Here is a 15,763-nt window from a genome sequence, read left to right on the forward strand (position 1 = left end):
GAGGACAGGCTATGGGAAGGCTGCACAAGTGTATTTGCATCAGTTGCCCACCATGCAGCAGTGCTCTGTGGATGCGCTCTATGTGCCATGGAGAGAGCCAGGACTGGAGGGAAAGCAGAGCAAGTGGCTCCACAATGACGCAGAACCCCTATTGAAAATCCCCACTGTGAGGAGGTAGAGAAGGGGAGGAAGCAATCATTATTACTGCAGCCCATGGGCCGTACCACTTGCTGGGGTGCAGTTGTGCTACTGCACTATGCGCTGGAAGAAGGAGAGGATTCTTTTGGCCCCAAGACCAGGCACAGATCCCCCATTTGCTCAGGCTCACTTTGATAGTGATCCTGAATCTGCCCCTGGCTGTTCCTTCACCTAGTCGAGAAAAAGTAGTCTGGCTTTGCAAAATATTTAAATTAAAAGCCACCGTATTTTCTTGATGTATGTGTGCTCTAAATATTGGAACCAGATCACTATTTTATTATTCACACCAAGATTCCATCAAACTTTCTTAAAGTTATTAGCAGTAAACCTTGATTTTACAAAGGTCTTCACAAAAACCTTCTGAAAATCAGGAGTTTATTAAAAGGTACAATTCAAATTGCACTGAAAATACACGTTAATTAATACAATAGGAACAGAGGTACAATCATCTGGGGTTGGGCTGGTGGGCACAGAGGCATTTTGGGTTACACAAACTCATCAAATCAGAGTTCAGAAGATGGATTTTACCTGCATTTCAATCCAAAAGGAGGCTTAAATTCAGATCCATTCTACCTTGGATGGAAACAAGCGAAGCATGGGTCTCTGCCCTCCAGGAAGAAGGTGAAGTGCATTGGGGGAGGCAGCACTTTGACAGGAGGAAGTTCACAGAGATGGTTGGGTGTCTCATAGGCACAGTGAGATGAGTGTACTATGTATCAGGAGACACTTCTCTCTTTGGAGAATGGCATGGGGAAAAAGGGGAGAGTGGAAGCACACATGCTCAGGTATGGTCACTGCAGCCCTCACTCTACTCCATCCTCCTGCCTTTACTCCTTTACCTTTCTATCTTTGTCTTCCCCCTCTGACAGTCCTTACCAGGACAAACATGTTCAGAGCTGCTCTGCCCCTTCTTTCCCCACTTCCCTTATTCCCTCCCTTCCTTTTCTCTCCTCCCTTTTGCTGCTATCCATGAACAGCTCCATATTAGGTGGTGGGATTACAACATCTGCAGTAAGTAAACTAGTCATTACACAGTGCAGGTGACTTGAGTTTATTTGCATAATGCTATCTTGTTATGTCTTGAATCTTGTTTTTTTTTTTAATTAGAAAACAAAAACTTTGATTTAAGGTTTTGGATAGCTGCGTATCTACAGAAAAATGTGATTTGCATGACTTATCTCATCCAAAATCTGAGAAGCAACCCACTGCACATACAAACAACTGAACTTTATTGTGATACATGAAAAAGCTGCATTAATGCAGCATTGTGGCTGAGATTTTGCATGCCCAGGAATCAATTCTTTTAATAACAAGAGTTTTTTATAATTGTGGTAGATTAGGAAACCTTACAAAAGTAAATGATCTTCAGAGTCAAGCTTTCATCTCTGTAATGTGCAGTATTTATTATTTATTTGTATTGAGGTAGTTCATGGGTACCTCAGTCCTGGACCAGGACCCCGTTGCGCTAGGCACTGTACAAATACAGAGCAAAGAGAAGCCTTGTCCCAAAAAGTTTATTTACCAAAACATTATGAATGGGATATGAGAAAGCATTTGAGTCCTCTCTCTGCTTCTTTTGCACAGTATTTAATACACTTTAAAGAGACAAAAGTATTTTTTTAAGGGCACAATGGATATTCCTAGTAATCAAGGGCCTGATGCTGCAAGTAGTTCTGTGCATCCAAGGTGGATGAGTGAAGAGAGGAAGCAGAGGGCAGAGGAAGCTGGAGGATAAAATGGACACTCTTTTTTCAGCAGAAGCTTATTGATTGTTATTCTAGCCACTCTAAAAAGCTAAATGTGAAATATTGATGAGTTCCCAATTTAGGCCCCAATCCTGAACTTGCACTTGTCCTTAAACTTTAAGCGGATGAGGAATCCCATTGGAGCTGATGGGACCATGAAAGTATTTAAAGTTCAATGTGTGCATACATTTTTTACAGGATTGGGGCCTAACCTGGGAATGGATCTATTTGCCAAACTAGGGGAGGTGTAAGGGGGGGGGCTGTGTTTTTATTTTGACTAAAAAACAAGTTGAAAGTGGCTGATGAGCCAAGAACTGCTGCTGAAAAGGCAGCTGGGTTCATGGGTATGACCTGAACATAGTCCTAAGAAATTTAAAAAGAGAGAAGTTAGAGTTCAATGAACAGTAAATACATTTAAAACTGTAGAGAAAAACTGTTTATAATCCCCTGATTTCTCTTGTTCTTCTAATATGAAGCATTTTTCATATTGCAAGAACACACCACACCACTCCAATTTTTCAAATGAATGTTATTTGCTATAACACTAAACCTTCCCCAGGGTGTGTATTAGTAATCTACTGATCCCCTTCTGCATAACTGAAACACACTCAAGGCATTTACTAATAGCCCAACACTGCACACCTTGGAGTGGTTTATTGCTGTAGTATAACTCACTTCACTCTCCCATAGCTGTCCTGGCTCTGGGGTAAAGAAGAAGTAAAGTTAAAAGGAATATAAACCTATTTTTGTCACTAAAGAAAAACTATAGCATGTACAGGGAGCAGATCTGTGCTGTAAAAAGGTTGCACTTTCACACAGACTTTTCAGACTGTAACCACACTTTAAGAATTGCTTTACTAATGCCCTTTCCCAATAAAGCTACAAACAGAAGCAAGTGTATTCATTAGAGTTAGTTACCTGTTTTGTAGCCCACTGATGCTACATAATGCATCCAACTGATCATAGTTTACCCTCTTAGAAGTTTTTTTCTTATCTGCAAATAATAAATAAAACATGTGGATGATATCTTTAGAATGAATCCAGACTTTACAAGATATGCAGATGTACAGACAGAGGCCAAAATATAATATTAGAAGTATTTTCGTTGTAACTCCCATTCAAATTACCAGCTCAATTCAACCTCAGGTTCTTCTACTATAGGCTTGAACTTGAGCTGCTAAACCAAGCTGTCTTGTCTTCACTGCTACCAAGTTAGCTAACATGAGATAATAACACATCTTTTTACAGTGACTATATTAATGATACCATCTTCAACGTCCCACAGCTCTGACACTGTTTTAAGACACAATCCATGCACCATGCAGCCCTCCTGGGGTTGGACTTTATTAAGCAAATGAACAGAAATTCTAACTCAAGTTTTCACTGGCTTGCTCCTACTGTTCCTGGTATAGGTTGCTCAGGCCTCTGCTAGGTCCTCCATGCCTCAAAACCAAAAATCTCTTCAGTGCGGCACCCCAGCTCTCAAGCCTGCTTTCTTCCTTTTGACTCCTTCCAGCTAGCAAGCCCTTGCTCCAGGCTGGATATTGGTAACAGGTGTTGTGGTGTGGGGCCCGGACCAATAATTAACTCCTTTCTGCCCTTGTCCAGTGTAGGCTTTGTCCACCTCATCTCAGCAGCCAACTTACTAATACGTGGGCTCAAGGAATTTGAGATTTGATAGAGTCTGTGAACCAGTTTGTGGCAAAATCACTGGTGTGTTCATGTTAATTGCTCACTGTAATTTTAGTGTTGCCTATAAACAAGTGATGTTTAGGAACTTGAAGCTTGCAAGGACCAAAAGAAAAACATCCCAGTACTGAGCTGCATGAGCTAAGGATGCGGCATTTACAATCTCCCCGTATAACCCCACAACTATCTCCCTTTCATAGTTATGCAACCTGAGTCCCTTACAATAATTGGCCTGATAACAGGGTGTTTTCTAGCCCTTTCTAATGTATCCTTATATAATGCTTTGCAGGCTGCATGTTACAGTCAGATACAACTGTTATCCTCTATGCTGAGTGCCAGCTCATCAGGAGAGCGGGCCATCTAGAAACTTCACACTGCCCAGTCCTGCAGCAAGAACATGTGTTTTTGGCTCCAGACGTCTCAGTTTAGAAATGTAGATTCTCAGCATTTGGGCCAATGTCAGTGAACCATCCTGTACTATGGGGGATGGAGCAACCTGCAGAACGTAGAAAGAGTAGGGTTTGGGCCTGAAATGGGGCATGCAAGGGCTGTGCTGATTGAATAGCCTCCACCGGCTGGACTCCCATACTGTCTTAGTGGATTATGAAGTTAACTAAAATGAGTGGAAATGAGGGCTGTTGATTAATCGCAGTTAATTCACGTTATTAACTCAAAAAAATTAATCACGATTAAAAAAATTAATCATGATTAACCACAGTTTTAACTGCACAGTTAAACAATTGAATACCAATTGAAATTAATTACATATTTTGGGTGCTTTCTACATTTTAAAATATATTTATTTCTATTACAACACAGAATACAAAGTGTACACTGCTCACTTTATATTATTTTTATTACAAATATTTGCACTGTAAAATGATAAACAAAAGAAATAGTATTTTTCAATTCACCTCATACAAGTACTGTAGTGCAATCTCGCTATCATGAAAGTGCAACTTACAAATGTAGATTTTTTTTTGTTTTGTTACATAACTGCTCTCGAAATCGTGATTTTGTTTTTTTAATCACTTGACAGCCCTAGTAGAAACCCCAAGGAAGGGTAGGTGAGCAGACAGGCAGGCGAGTGCAACACTGCCTGCCCTCCATTGAATCTACCCTGCAGCACAAAGTCATGTAGAATTACACCTTCCTGCACCACATTCAGTGAACCTGGTTCTTTGACATTTCGTTGGCTAAGTGGCCAGGACATGGGACATAGTTTTTATTTCCTTTATGGTGTCAGGCCTTCCAGGAGCAACAGCTAGGAAAAGGTGTTCAGCAATGACTGGAGATGAACTCTTGGCCCCACTAAATTCAATGGCAAAACTCCTGTTGACTATAATGGGGCCCGGAGTTCACCCAGTGTGACGTTATATGATTAAAATATGACTATGTCAATCATTGTTGCTATCACTGTTAAATAATCACAACAAATTTTGTTCAAAGTGTGTCATGTAAGATGTCTATGAAAAAGTTATGATTTGCTTACTATGATTATCCTATTTGTATGTATGTATCAATTTTGTACCTTAAGTTATGAATATTGACTATGTACCTGTATTTCAAATGTGTTTGCTCCTGTGATAACATCCACAAAGTATTTAGCCGGCATAGTCTGAAGGGACTATTCAAGTTGAATGGCCCATCAAAGAACACTTAACCCACAATGGACCATGGAAGACTCCTATCTACACTTAATGGACTTCATGTGAACGTTCTAACTAGAGTATGGGTGATGCCCCTGCTATAACTCAGCAGAGCATGCAAGGGCATGTGACGAGGCTATGTGACACTTAAACTCCATCTTGTTACCTGTATTTTTCCACAAGCTATGCAGAGGGCTTTGTTTGAAAAGGCCCTGGAAGCACCTCCATTTTGCTTCTTTCCTGCTCAAACCTCTGGACAAGGGACTGAGGACTTTACAGTTAATTGGAAGCAACCAGAGACTTACAAGCCAGCAGTTTATTCCATCACTGCTATAAGTCTGATCCAAGAACTTTGCAATTATTGTATGTATTTAATTCCTTTAACCAATTTTAACTCTCACCTTGTTTTTTATAAATAAACCTTTAGATATTAGATACTAAAGGTTTGGCAACAGTGTGATTATTGGGTAAGACCTGAGCTATATATTCACCTGGGTATGTGGCTGGTCAGAAGATCCCTTTTGGTTGATTCAGTTGGTCTTAAATAACCACTCATCATTAAGTCTAGTGTTTTTGGTGGTGATACAAGGACTGGAATATTGCTTTTCTGACTTCTTGTTAGCTAGTGTGGTGAAACAGAAGTTTACTTTTGTTGCTGGGTGGATATATCTTATAGAAGAATAATCACCCATTTTGTGGTGTGTCTGCCCTATTTTTCAGCAGTTTGTCCTGAATTTGGTATTGTCAGTTGTGACTCACTGAGGCACAGTGACAGCCAGCATGTTTAAATCCTACTTGGTTTAGGAGGGAAGCTTTTTGCTGTTTTCAGACTGCTCTTCCACTTCTATAGGCAGGACAAATTTTCATGGACTACTGAACCCAACATGCAGATGCCTTTAGCAAGAAGCTTTAAGAAAGGTGTGATTGCTATTTCCAATCCCAGGTGCCAGCTGTCAACTGCCAGAGTTCCTTTTACCCAGTACTGGCAGAACTGCGTACAACCTGTTAGACTTTCACTTCAGAAAATGCTAGGAAAAAAATACTGATCTCAGCCTTTCTAACCAGTGGTGCCTGCCCTCCAAAATTACAGAATGAAAATCTGACACCCCCAAATTAGTGGCACTTTTATTTCACATTTCCAGATGATAAAAAGTTTGACTTGGTACACAGTAAATCCTTGGTGGGAGGAGAGAGCTGTCTACAAATTAATCAGCAATGACAGATGCCACCATGTAATTACAGAACTGAGATGTGCAAAGAACTATAATGAAAACTGATTACTATCCACATAATTTCTACAATTTTAATTTTAATAAATGCTTTAAATGACTGATTACACAATTAAGTCACCTTTTGCCTCCACCATCCCTATAATATAATAATAATATAAAGTCCTGTGGCAATACCCCTCATACTTTATACCCTAGTCCTATTAGTTCACTTTATTCTATAGAACAAATTTTATATTGCATTTTCTGGAACAGAAATCTTATATTTATATATTATTTACATAAATAGACATAAGCCACATCCAGAGCAACCTGGCATTACTTTTAAGTCCCAAAGCATACAGGTAAATAAGCCTATCATCCTCACCCCTTTCTCAATCCAAACATACACCACAAATAAATAGTCCAAGCCAAACCTGGCCCTCGAACTTAGCTCTCCTCAAAAGCCTGAGAAAGCATGTATGTAGCCAGGTAGTCACCCACCGGTCACATAACTATAAACTTGGTGTATACATTTGGTATCTGTGTGCATAGTCCAAGCATACACAAATGCAGCAATGCAACTGCATGTGCCCCAGCTTTGCAGCTCTGGCCCATAATGTTTTACCTTTTGACAAAATGTTTAGTTTACCAAAAAGGGCTTTGCACATGGATGGACATAAGTATTTTTAAAATAATACTGCAAGTCCTTAAGTGTTATAATCAACTTGTAACGATCCGTTCAAAATGCCCCATTCTGTGAACAGAATAACATTATCCTGTGCTATCGGACTTAATGATAGAGGACCGTATGCTGCTGGGACCAGGATAGGAAAAAAGAGATACAAAATATTTCAAGAAAAGTTTTGGAAAACATGAAAGTCTAAATTGGCACAGATGCTTAACTGCCTGGAGTGTCCCTGGGCATGTAGCATGTGCCTAATGAAGCAGTGCTAGTATAGCCTTTGGATGTATGCAACGCATTCAACTGCCCCTGACTCATCATTGAAAATAATTAGGCCAAACTAAATGATATAGGATGAGTGCCAGTAATGTGTGTCACTGAAGGTGTAAATGTCATAAGCCCTTCAATTGGAGACAAAAGGTCCAAAATAGCTTCCTTAAAGGCTAGGGACATACATATTATTAAAGCATGGGTCTCATTTTTAAACACAATAAGTTAAAATGTAAGTGTTATTCTCCTTCTCAGACGGAATATTTCCCGTTTCTATGCCCAATCAACTGACAGTCATTACTTCATTCATTTTAATTCCAGTAAATTAGTTTTATTTTTTCATCTTTCTTAGCAAATCTATGTGGCAGATGGAAAACTATCAGTTCTGGAGCTCACATTCTTTACTGTTCATAGGGTTTCCAAACAAGAATGGGCCAGATAACTGTTCAGCTGAAGACTGCTGCTCTTTTCTGAGTTTATTGAGCCAATCATTTCAGATCAGACAAAAAGATTAGCTGTCCTAAGGGTGAAATCTTGGCCCCACTGAAGTCAATATGAATTTTTCCACTGATTTAAGTGGGGCCAATTTCTCACCGCAGGGTTTGTCTGACACAGTTAGGTCCTCATCCTGAGAAATGCAGAACCCCTATTGAACACCCATCACTCCTATGGAAATCAGTGGAGGCGCTTCGCAGTTCTTCCATCCTTATCCAGATCAGGCCCTGAGCAAACAGGGCTAATTTCCAAAGGAAGTTAAGTGCATCATGAATACAAAAGAATTTCAAAAGAGTGAGCATGAAACACATAGCCTCCACTCATTTCCCAGATCTAGAAGGACCCTTTTTTTCTCCCTCTCTTCCTTTGCATCAGTTCTCTGACCTAAGATCACTGTGAAGAGGTGACAGAAAAGCCATTTGCCTCATTTTAACATATCACAGTCCCCTGCTTCACAACCCAAGGCCATTCCAAAGGACACATCATGAGCTGTCATAGTAACTCCACAAGTGTCATTCCAGGACACATTTGGGGGCGGGAGCCCTAGAATTGATATCTGGCTAATAAATACTTGAATGTATTTAAACCTAATTGATTTATTCTTCTTTTTTAAATGACGGAAACTCTGAACACCCACCTGGCCTACAACAGCAACAGTTTTCAAAGAAGCAGAACACCCCGGTGGGATTCTCTGAAATGCCCAGCTCTGCTGCCACTGAAGGTAATGGGAAAATTCCCATCTGGGTGATTCAGTGGAAGCGGAGTGAGGCCAATGCCAAGCCCTTTTGAAAATCCCACTCTTAATGTGCATTTTTCATTTAGAAGAAAGAAAACATTAGCCCTCCACATTGGAAAGATCTTCCATATAAAGAAATAACAAAAAGGAGAAAGTTTGAAGAGGGCCTGTCTATCTAGTACCCTCCTCCAGACAAAGAATTAAAATGAAACTACTATTGTTGTTTTTAAGTAAAATATTCCATTCTTTGCATTCCTAGAAACAGCCAGAGTCATGGCTGTCATAATGTTGAAAAGCTACCTTGACTATTTCATTTTCATCCTATACTCTTTGGGGTTTCAGCAATATCTTATATACTTTATAGTCTCTATGCCAGCCAGTATTGGGTTTTGGTGTGGTTTTTTTTCTTATATCACACTAGTGGCACCTGGCCAATGGGCCTTAATAGTTACACATCAATGATTTTCATGTCAATTCTATATTTTTTAAAAACAAAATAAAATTTCAAATGAGAAAAAAGTGTATAATCCCAAGGAAATTATTTATGTAGCATCCTAAATGTCCTCTGTACTGTGCAGACAAATACAAGTATCTCATACAATAATATCTAGACTTTAAGAAATGTTATGAGTGAATGCTTCAAACAAAGAAATAAAAACATTCGAATGTAAATATTTTAGCATGAAAACTTGTTCCATTGGCTTGTAAAAAAAATCCAATTAAACCCACGATTAGTCCCATTACAGCAGGGATTTAGCAATACTCCTATAGCAATTAGGTTGATTCAGCAGCAGCAAAAAGAGTTACACACTCACAAGTTTGTGATTTCCTGGGAGCTGAAGCAGAAGCAGCAAGGGGCAGCAACATGGTCTCTTCTGAGGGAACCCCATTGGAATCCCAACTCCTCCTCCCTGCCTTCCACCCCCTCCTTCAGGTGAGGTCACAAAGAAAAAGCCAGTATGATTCTCCCAGGTCATAAAGACACATGCTATCTTGTCAACATTCAAGCCAGCAACCTATGATTATTCAGAGCACCACTGTCCCTCTCTAGTGGCTGGACTACCAGACATTGAGGAGCCCGCTACAGCCTAGCTCTAATTGACCTAGATATTTTATCTCATGCAATAGAAGCTCATGATTTTAGAGACAGATACCGACCGACACCGACCCACCCAGGGTCATTGTGTTAAACACCTCCTCCCAGTATTGCCAGTCCCAAGCATTCAAAAATCATGAGATTGGCTTAAGAGAAAATCAAGAGATTTAAAAATATAATAATTTAGGATTATTTTTATTCCCAGTGGCTTGAGGTTTTAGGGGCAGGTTTTTAACATTTTTCTCTTCAACCAGGAGGGCTAGAAACTTACTGGATTTTTAAATGAAAGCTAAGGTGAGATCCTCATGTAAACATGACTCCACTAAATATTGTGAGACTTGCAATACAAATCAAGAGTTGGCAACAGCATCCCCCCTCTGACTGGTGTCTGGGTCAGAGCGACTGAGCAAGAGTGCCTGAAGAGTTATTGCTCCAGGTGACTCAGTTTCTCATTAAGGAAGAAAATTCTATGTAAATCTGTTAAGCCTTCCAGTTTCCCCAGGTGACTCCTGGTGTCTTTCCGCAGCTTCTGCGTAACTGCCTGAATCTCCCTTCTTAGTAGCCAGGCAGTTACCCAGTGAACCTCAATAGGGGGCCTTATGCAATGGAGAGAGAATGAAGATCCTAGTGTGGAAGAAGAGGCCACAGAAACGTCCCTGCAACAGGAAAGAGCCACAGCCACAAAGGGAATAGGAAAAGTACACCCTGTTGGTAGGAGTGGGTCACTGCATTTCAGCAAATGCAAGCAGCAGTGGCTGGTGTGCAGCTGGGGTTGCTCTGTAAGTATTAGCAACAAAGAAGCTCGGCTCGTAGTCCTCTCCGATTGTTAAAGCTGGTTTTACATCAGATGTTAGCAATTCACAAAAAGCACACAACACATTCATGACATCTTCATCATCTGGACCCACAGGAAGGAGGCCCTTGAGGAATTCCACCAGCATTTCAACAATTTCCACCCCACCATCAACCTCAGCCTGGACCAGTTCACACAAGAGATCCCCTTCCTAGACACTACAGTGCTAATAAGCAATGGTCACACAAACACAGCCCTATACCGGAAAGCTAATGGCCACTTTATTTACCTACATGCCTCCATCTTTCATCCAGACCACATCACATGATCCATTGTCTATAGCCAAGCTCTAAGATACAACCGCGTTTTCTCCAATCCCTCAGACAGAGACAAACACCTACAGGATCTCTATCTAGCTTTCTTAAAACTACAATACCCACCTGAAGTGAAGAAATAGACTGACAGAGACAGAAGGGTACCCAGAAGTCAACTACTACAAGACAGGCCCATCAAAGAAAGTAACAGAACGCCACTAGCTGTCACCTACAGCCCCCAACTAAAACCTCTCCAGCGCATCATCAAGGACGATCCCTCACTCTCACAGACCTTGGGAGACAGGCCAGTCCTTGCTTACAGACAGCCCCCCAACCTGAAGCAAATACTTACCAGCAACTACATACCACACAACAAAGACACTAACCCAGGAACCAAATCCTGCAACAAATCCCGCTGCCAACTACGTCCGCATATCTATTCAAGGGACACCATCATAGGACCTAACCACATCTGCCACACCATCAGGGGCTCATTCACCTGCACATCTACCAATGTGATATATGCCATCATGTGCCAGCAATGCCCCTCTGCCATGTACTTTGGCCAAACTGGACAGTCTCTACACAAAAGAATAAATGGACACAAATCTGACATCAGGAATTATAGCTTTCAAAAACTAGTAGGAGAACACTTCAAACTCCCTGGTCACTCAATAAAAGACTTAAAAGTGGCAATTCTTCAACAAAAATCTTCAAAAACAGACTCCCGTGTGAACCTGCAGAACTGGAATTAATTTGCAAACTGGACACCATCAAATTAGGTCTGAATAAAGACTGGGGGTGGATGGGTCACTACAAATACTAATTTCCCCATACTAATTTCCCCCTGCTGTTACTCACACCTTCTTGTCAACTGTTTGAAATGGGCCACCCTCATTACTACTACACAAGTGATTTTTCCTCCTTTGTATTCTACTGTTAATTGAATTGTCTCGTTAGATTGACCACCCACTTGGAAAGGCAACTTCCATCTTTTCCAGTACTCTGTATATATACCTGCTACTGTATTTTCCACTCCATGCATCTGATGAAGTGGGTTCTAGTCCACAAAAGCTTATGCCCAAATAAATTTGTTAGTCTCTAAGGTGCCACAAGGACTCTTGTTTTTTTAATGTAAACTATATTTACCCATAATACAAGAAATATAATAATATATCTCTATGGATTAAATAATAAGTATTTCTTCTCTATGTGATCAACAGCTACATAAATGCTTTTTTCAGCTGCATTAAAGAAATGTAGAAGGAGTCTGAACTTGACATTTCCTTAGTTTCAAAAAATGAGCTAAAAGAAGTTTCAGGTACTACACCTATTACCAAGTCCCCACACCAATTGTTATAGTTTTTCAGCCATATTTTATTACTTTTAAAACATTTCTCTCACTTCTGCTTCTGTTTCAAAGACTCGGACAAACTACCAGGAAAACTGGCTATAGAGAAGCAGTGAAAGTGACTATCCAGAAAGTGCAATAAAATGCATAAAGTATACAAATAGCTCATTTTTTCTTAATCCCTAAATTACAGTAATCTTTGTATTACCTGTTGTCAAGGTTCTTTCCCCACTCTGAACTCTAGGGTACAGATGTGGGGACTTGCATGAAAGACCCCCTAAGCTTATTCTTACCAGCTTAGGTTAAAAATTTCGCCAAGGTACAAACTTTGCCTTGTCCTTGAACCGTATGCTGCCGCCACCAAGCGTGTTAACAAAGAACAGGGAAAGAGCCCACTTGGAGGCATCTTCCCCAAAAATATCCCCCCAAGCCCTACACCCCTTTTCCTGGGGAAGGCTTGATAAAAATCCTCACCAATTTGTACAGGTGAACACAGACCCAAACCCTTGGATCTTAAGAACAATGAAAAAGCAATCAAGTTCTTAAAAGAAGAATTTTAATTAAAGAAAAGGTAAAAGAATCACCTCTGTAAAATCAGGATGGTAAATGCCTTACAGGGTAATCAGATTCAAAACATAAAGAATCCCTCTAGGCAAAACCTTAAGTTACAAAAAGACACAAAAACACATTCCATCCAGCACAGCTTATTTTACCAGCCATTAAACAAAAGGAAATCTAACGCATTTCTAGCTAGATTACTTACTAACTTAACAGGAGTTGTAAGGCTGCTTTCCTGATCTGTTCCCGGCAAAAGCATCACACAGACAGACAAACTGTTTGTTCCCCCTGCACCCTCCAGCTTTGAAAGTATCTTGTCCCCTCATTGGTCATTTTGGGTCAGGTGCCAGCGAGGTTATCTTAGCCACTTAACCCTTTACAGGTGAAAGGGTTTTGCCTCTGGACAGGAGGGATTTTATAACACTGTATACAGAAAGGTGGTTACCCTTCCCTTTATATTTATGACACCTTTAATAATAGCAAAAGAATTTCAGATAGGTATTTAAATGTAAAGGTATTTTAAACTTGACAACGTCCCTATAACACTTACTATTATAAATGCTATTTTCCATCATACTAAATAATTTGATAATCAGGTAATTAACTTTTTCAAATGTTATTTCCATCTCTATTCAGATTGCTAAAAGCATTTCTTCTGGCACAAAGCTTTTCTATTCAAGATAATACATAATTAAGACCACAATTTAGCAGTCGATCCCCATTCAGCACAGCACTTGAATGCTCACTTTAAGCACTTATGTGCCTTGCTGAATAGAAGCCCTTTGCTGCCTTTCAGTATGTGAATATTCCTTGCATCAGAGTAACAGTTTAGTTTAGTTTAGTTCAGTTCAGTTTAGTTGGTTGACTGCACTGCACTCCCTTACGGATCAAATTTATTGCTGGTGCAACTCTGCTAGGTCAGTGAAGGTGCACCAGTGATGAATTTGATCATATATATATTAGGGAGGATAGAAAATTGTTTCCTGAAGCAAAAAGTCCAGAAACTCAAATTTGAGACTTAAAAGAGGAAAAGAACAGAAGTGCTGGGATAAGTGGAATTTTAAAGGGTTCCTTATTAAGATGAAAGAGGCTGACATTTTGTCTTTATGCAAGATCAAAAATCTTGTCATGATGAAGAGTTCATGGGTGACAATCCAAGTGGTGATGGCTATTCTCGGTTAAATCTTCAAAAAGGATCAAAGCTCTTCTTGGGTTTTGGTTCATTCTCCTATCTGCCTGGAATTGCTTCTAGATTTTAGCCACATGTGTATATTTATGAAAAAAAAAGATTGTCAATACAAATTAGGCCTTTGAATTTATTGTTTCAATTCTATGCTTATGATCAAAAAGCTTGCATTCTTGGCAGAAATTCTTCCAAAAGCAAGGCTGTATCAGATATGAATTCCAACTCCTACAATGAAAGAGAATTCAGAAAGACGGCCAAACACACAGTACAGTGCCCTAGAGTACTGAAGCAGTAAAGGAGAATACACACATTTCCAGTCTCAAATGTAGAAAGTAGCAAAGAAATGTAACAAGGAAGGCTGTACAGATTCCTTTTCATTAAACCGGTGTTAGAAGGAAGATGCTTCAGAATGACAGTTTCAAGTCACTTCCATTTCTGGTTAGATTTTAATAAAGATCACTGTGTTGACACCGATTTTTTTTTCTTTGTCACTGCTGTGCACATAGAACATATGTTCAATATGAAACTTAATCTCTAGGGAAAGAAAACGGAATACAAGGGCCTGTTCTCACCATACAAGTGTGCAACCCTCATTGACACTAACAGGAATCATGGAATGCCTAGATAGTAGAAGGAGACCTGTAGGTTTTCCATCACAGTGTCTGGGGAAATACACTTCTAAATGTATTTTTTCTCTTCTATTACTGCTGTGAATTTCTTTTTTTTTTTTAAGCAAGCCAACAATGGAAATGTCCCTGAAAGAATAAAGTGTGAAGGTTTCTGCATAGAATACATTTTAATACTGCACTATATTTCAACAGCATACTGTTCAGGAATGCAAGGTACAATAATTTAATGCTAAAGAGGTTTTGGTATATAAAGGCTATCTTCTCTTTCTTATCTAATAACTCAGTTATATTACTGTGAAAATATAAATGATTTTCTTTGCTGTCTCTCTTGGGTCTCTCTATTTTCCCCTAGAAAACTCTGCAGAGTAATTGGCATATCAGCATTTCATTGTGTGTAATTTTTATATCTATTCTCAAAGTTGTTCCTTTCAGCACATCACCACACAGGCCCCTAGGAGCAGTAATCATACACTTCTCTGAAAACAACGATGGAGAAAAGTTCTAAAATATCATTTGGCAGAGGAGGGGAACGAAAACCCTTTACATATTCTGCTGTTCTTGCAGAGATGGGAAAGGAAATGAGTACCAGGCTCTTCAGTGTCAAAAAATATGGTATTATATAGCCTGATCCAGAGAGCCAGTAAGCATCCTCAATTATAAGGACAATTAGCTTTAAAGGTACATTTGTTGATAAAACAATAGTCTCATGTAAATCTTACTCATTGGAGTAAGCCTTATGCACACAAGTGAACTTCATTCTGATCTTTTTTACACCACTGAAAACAAGGAGTAACTATTGGAGTCAACAGTTTCACCAGTATAAAACCAGTGTGAGATCAGAGTCGGGCCAGTTGACTTCAGGCTCCTGCACAACTCCACCAGAGTATATACGTCATGTCTTGTTTCTGTGTTTAGCTAATGAAGCCAGCCTCACCCGGAAAAATGTTAATGTTGTGCCAATTCTTTAAAAGGGTAAATGGAATGACCTGGGTAATTATAGGCCTGTCAACCTAATGTTGTCCCAAGGCAAGGGAGGCGGTGTGGTTCCCCGGTGCCCTGGAGAGGGACGCGCTCCGCTGGACACCAGAGTGGGGGGCGGAGCCAGAGCACTCCAAGCCTGCCCCCCCAGAGGATCAGAGGCCAGACAGGAAGTATAAGAGC

At 40.0% G+C, this 15,763-nt stretch overlaps 1 protein-coding gene across 1 annotated transcript in view; it reads right to left on the reverse strand.

The window, feature by feature from the left end:
- The window catches only part of CNBD1 (cyclic nucleotide binding domain containing 1), a 278,638-nt gene extending 268,781 nt beyond the window's left edge, over nt 1–9,857 (reverse strand). Inside the window, exons 1-3 of the mRNA XM_074942900.1 lie at nt 9,848–9,857; nt 9,491–9,550; nt 2,862–2,937 (exon numbers count right to left, since the gene is read on the reverse strand). Coding sequence (XP_074799001.1) covers nt 2,862–2,937; nt 9,491–9,550; nt 9,848–9,857 — 146 coding nt within the window. The remainder of the gene's footprint in view (nt 1–2,861; nt 2,938–9,490; nt 9,551–9,847) is intronic.
- Nucleotides 9,858–15,763: the final 5,906 nt, after the last annotated feature.

The sequence above is a fragment of the Natator depressus genome, chromosome 2, assembly GCF_965152275.1.
Source record: "Natator depressus isolate rNatDep1 chromosome 2, rNatDep2.hap1, whole genome shotgun sequence".
NCBI lineage: Eukaryota > Metazoa > Chordata > Testudines > Cheloniidae > Natator > Natator depressus.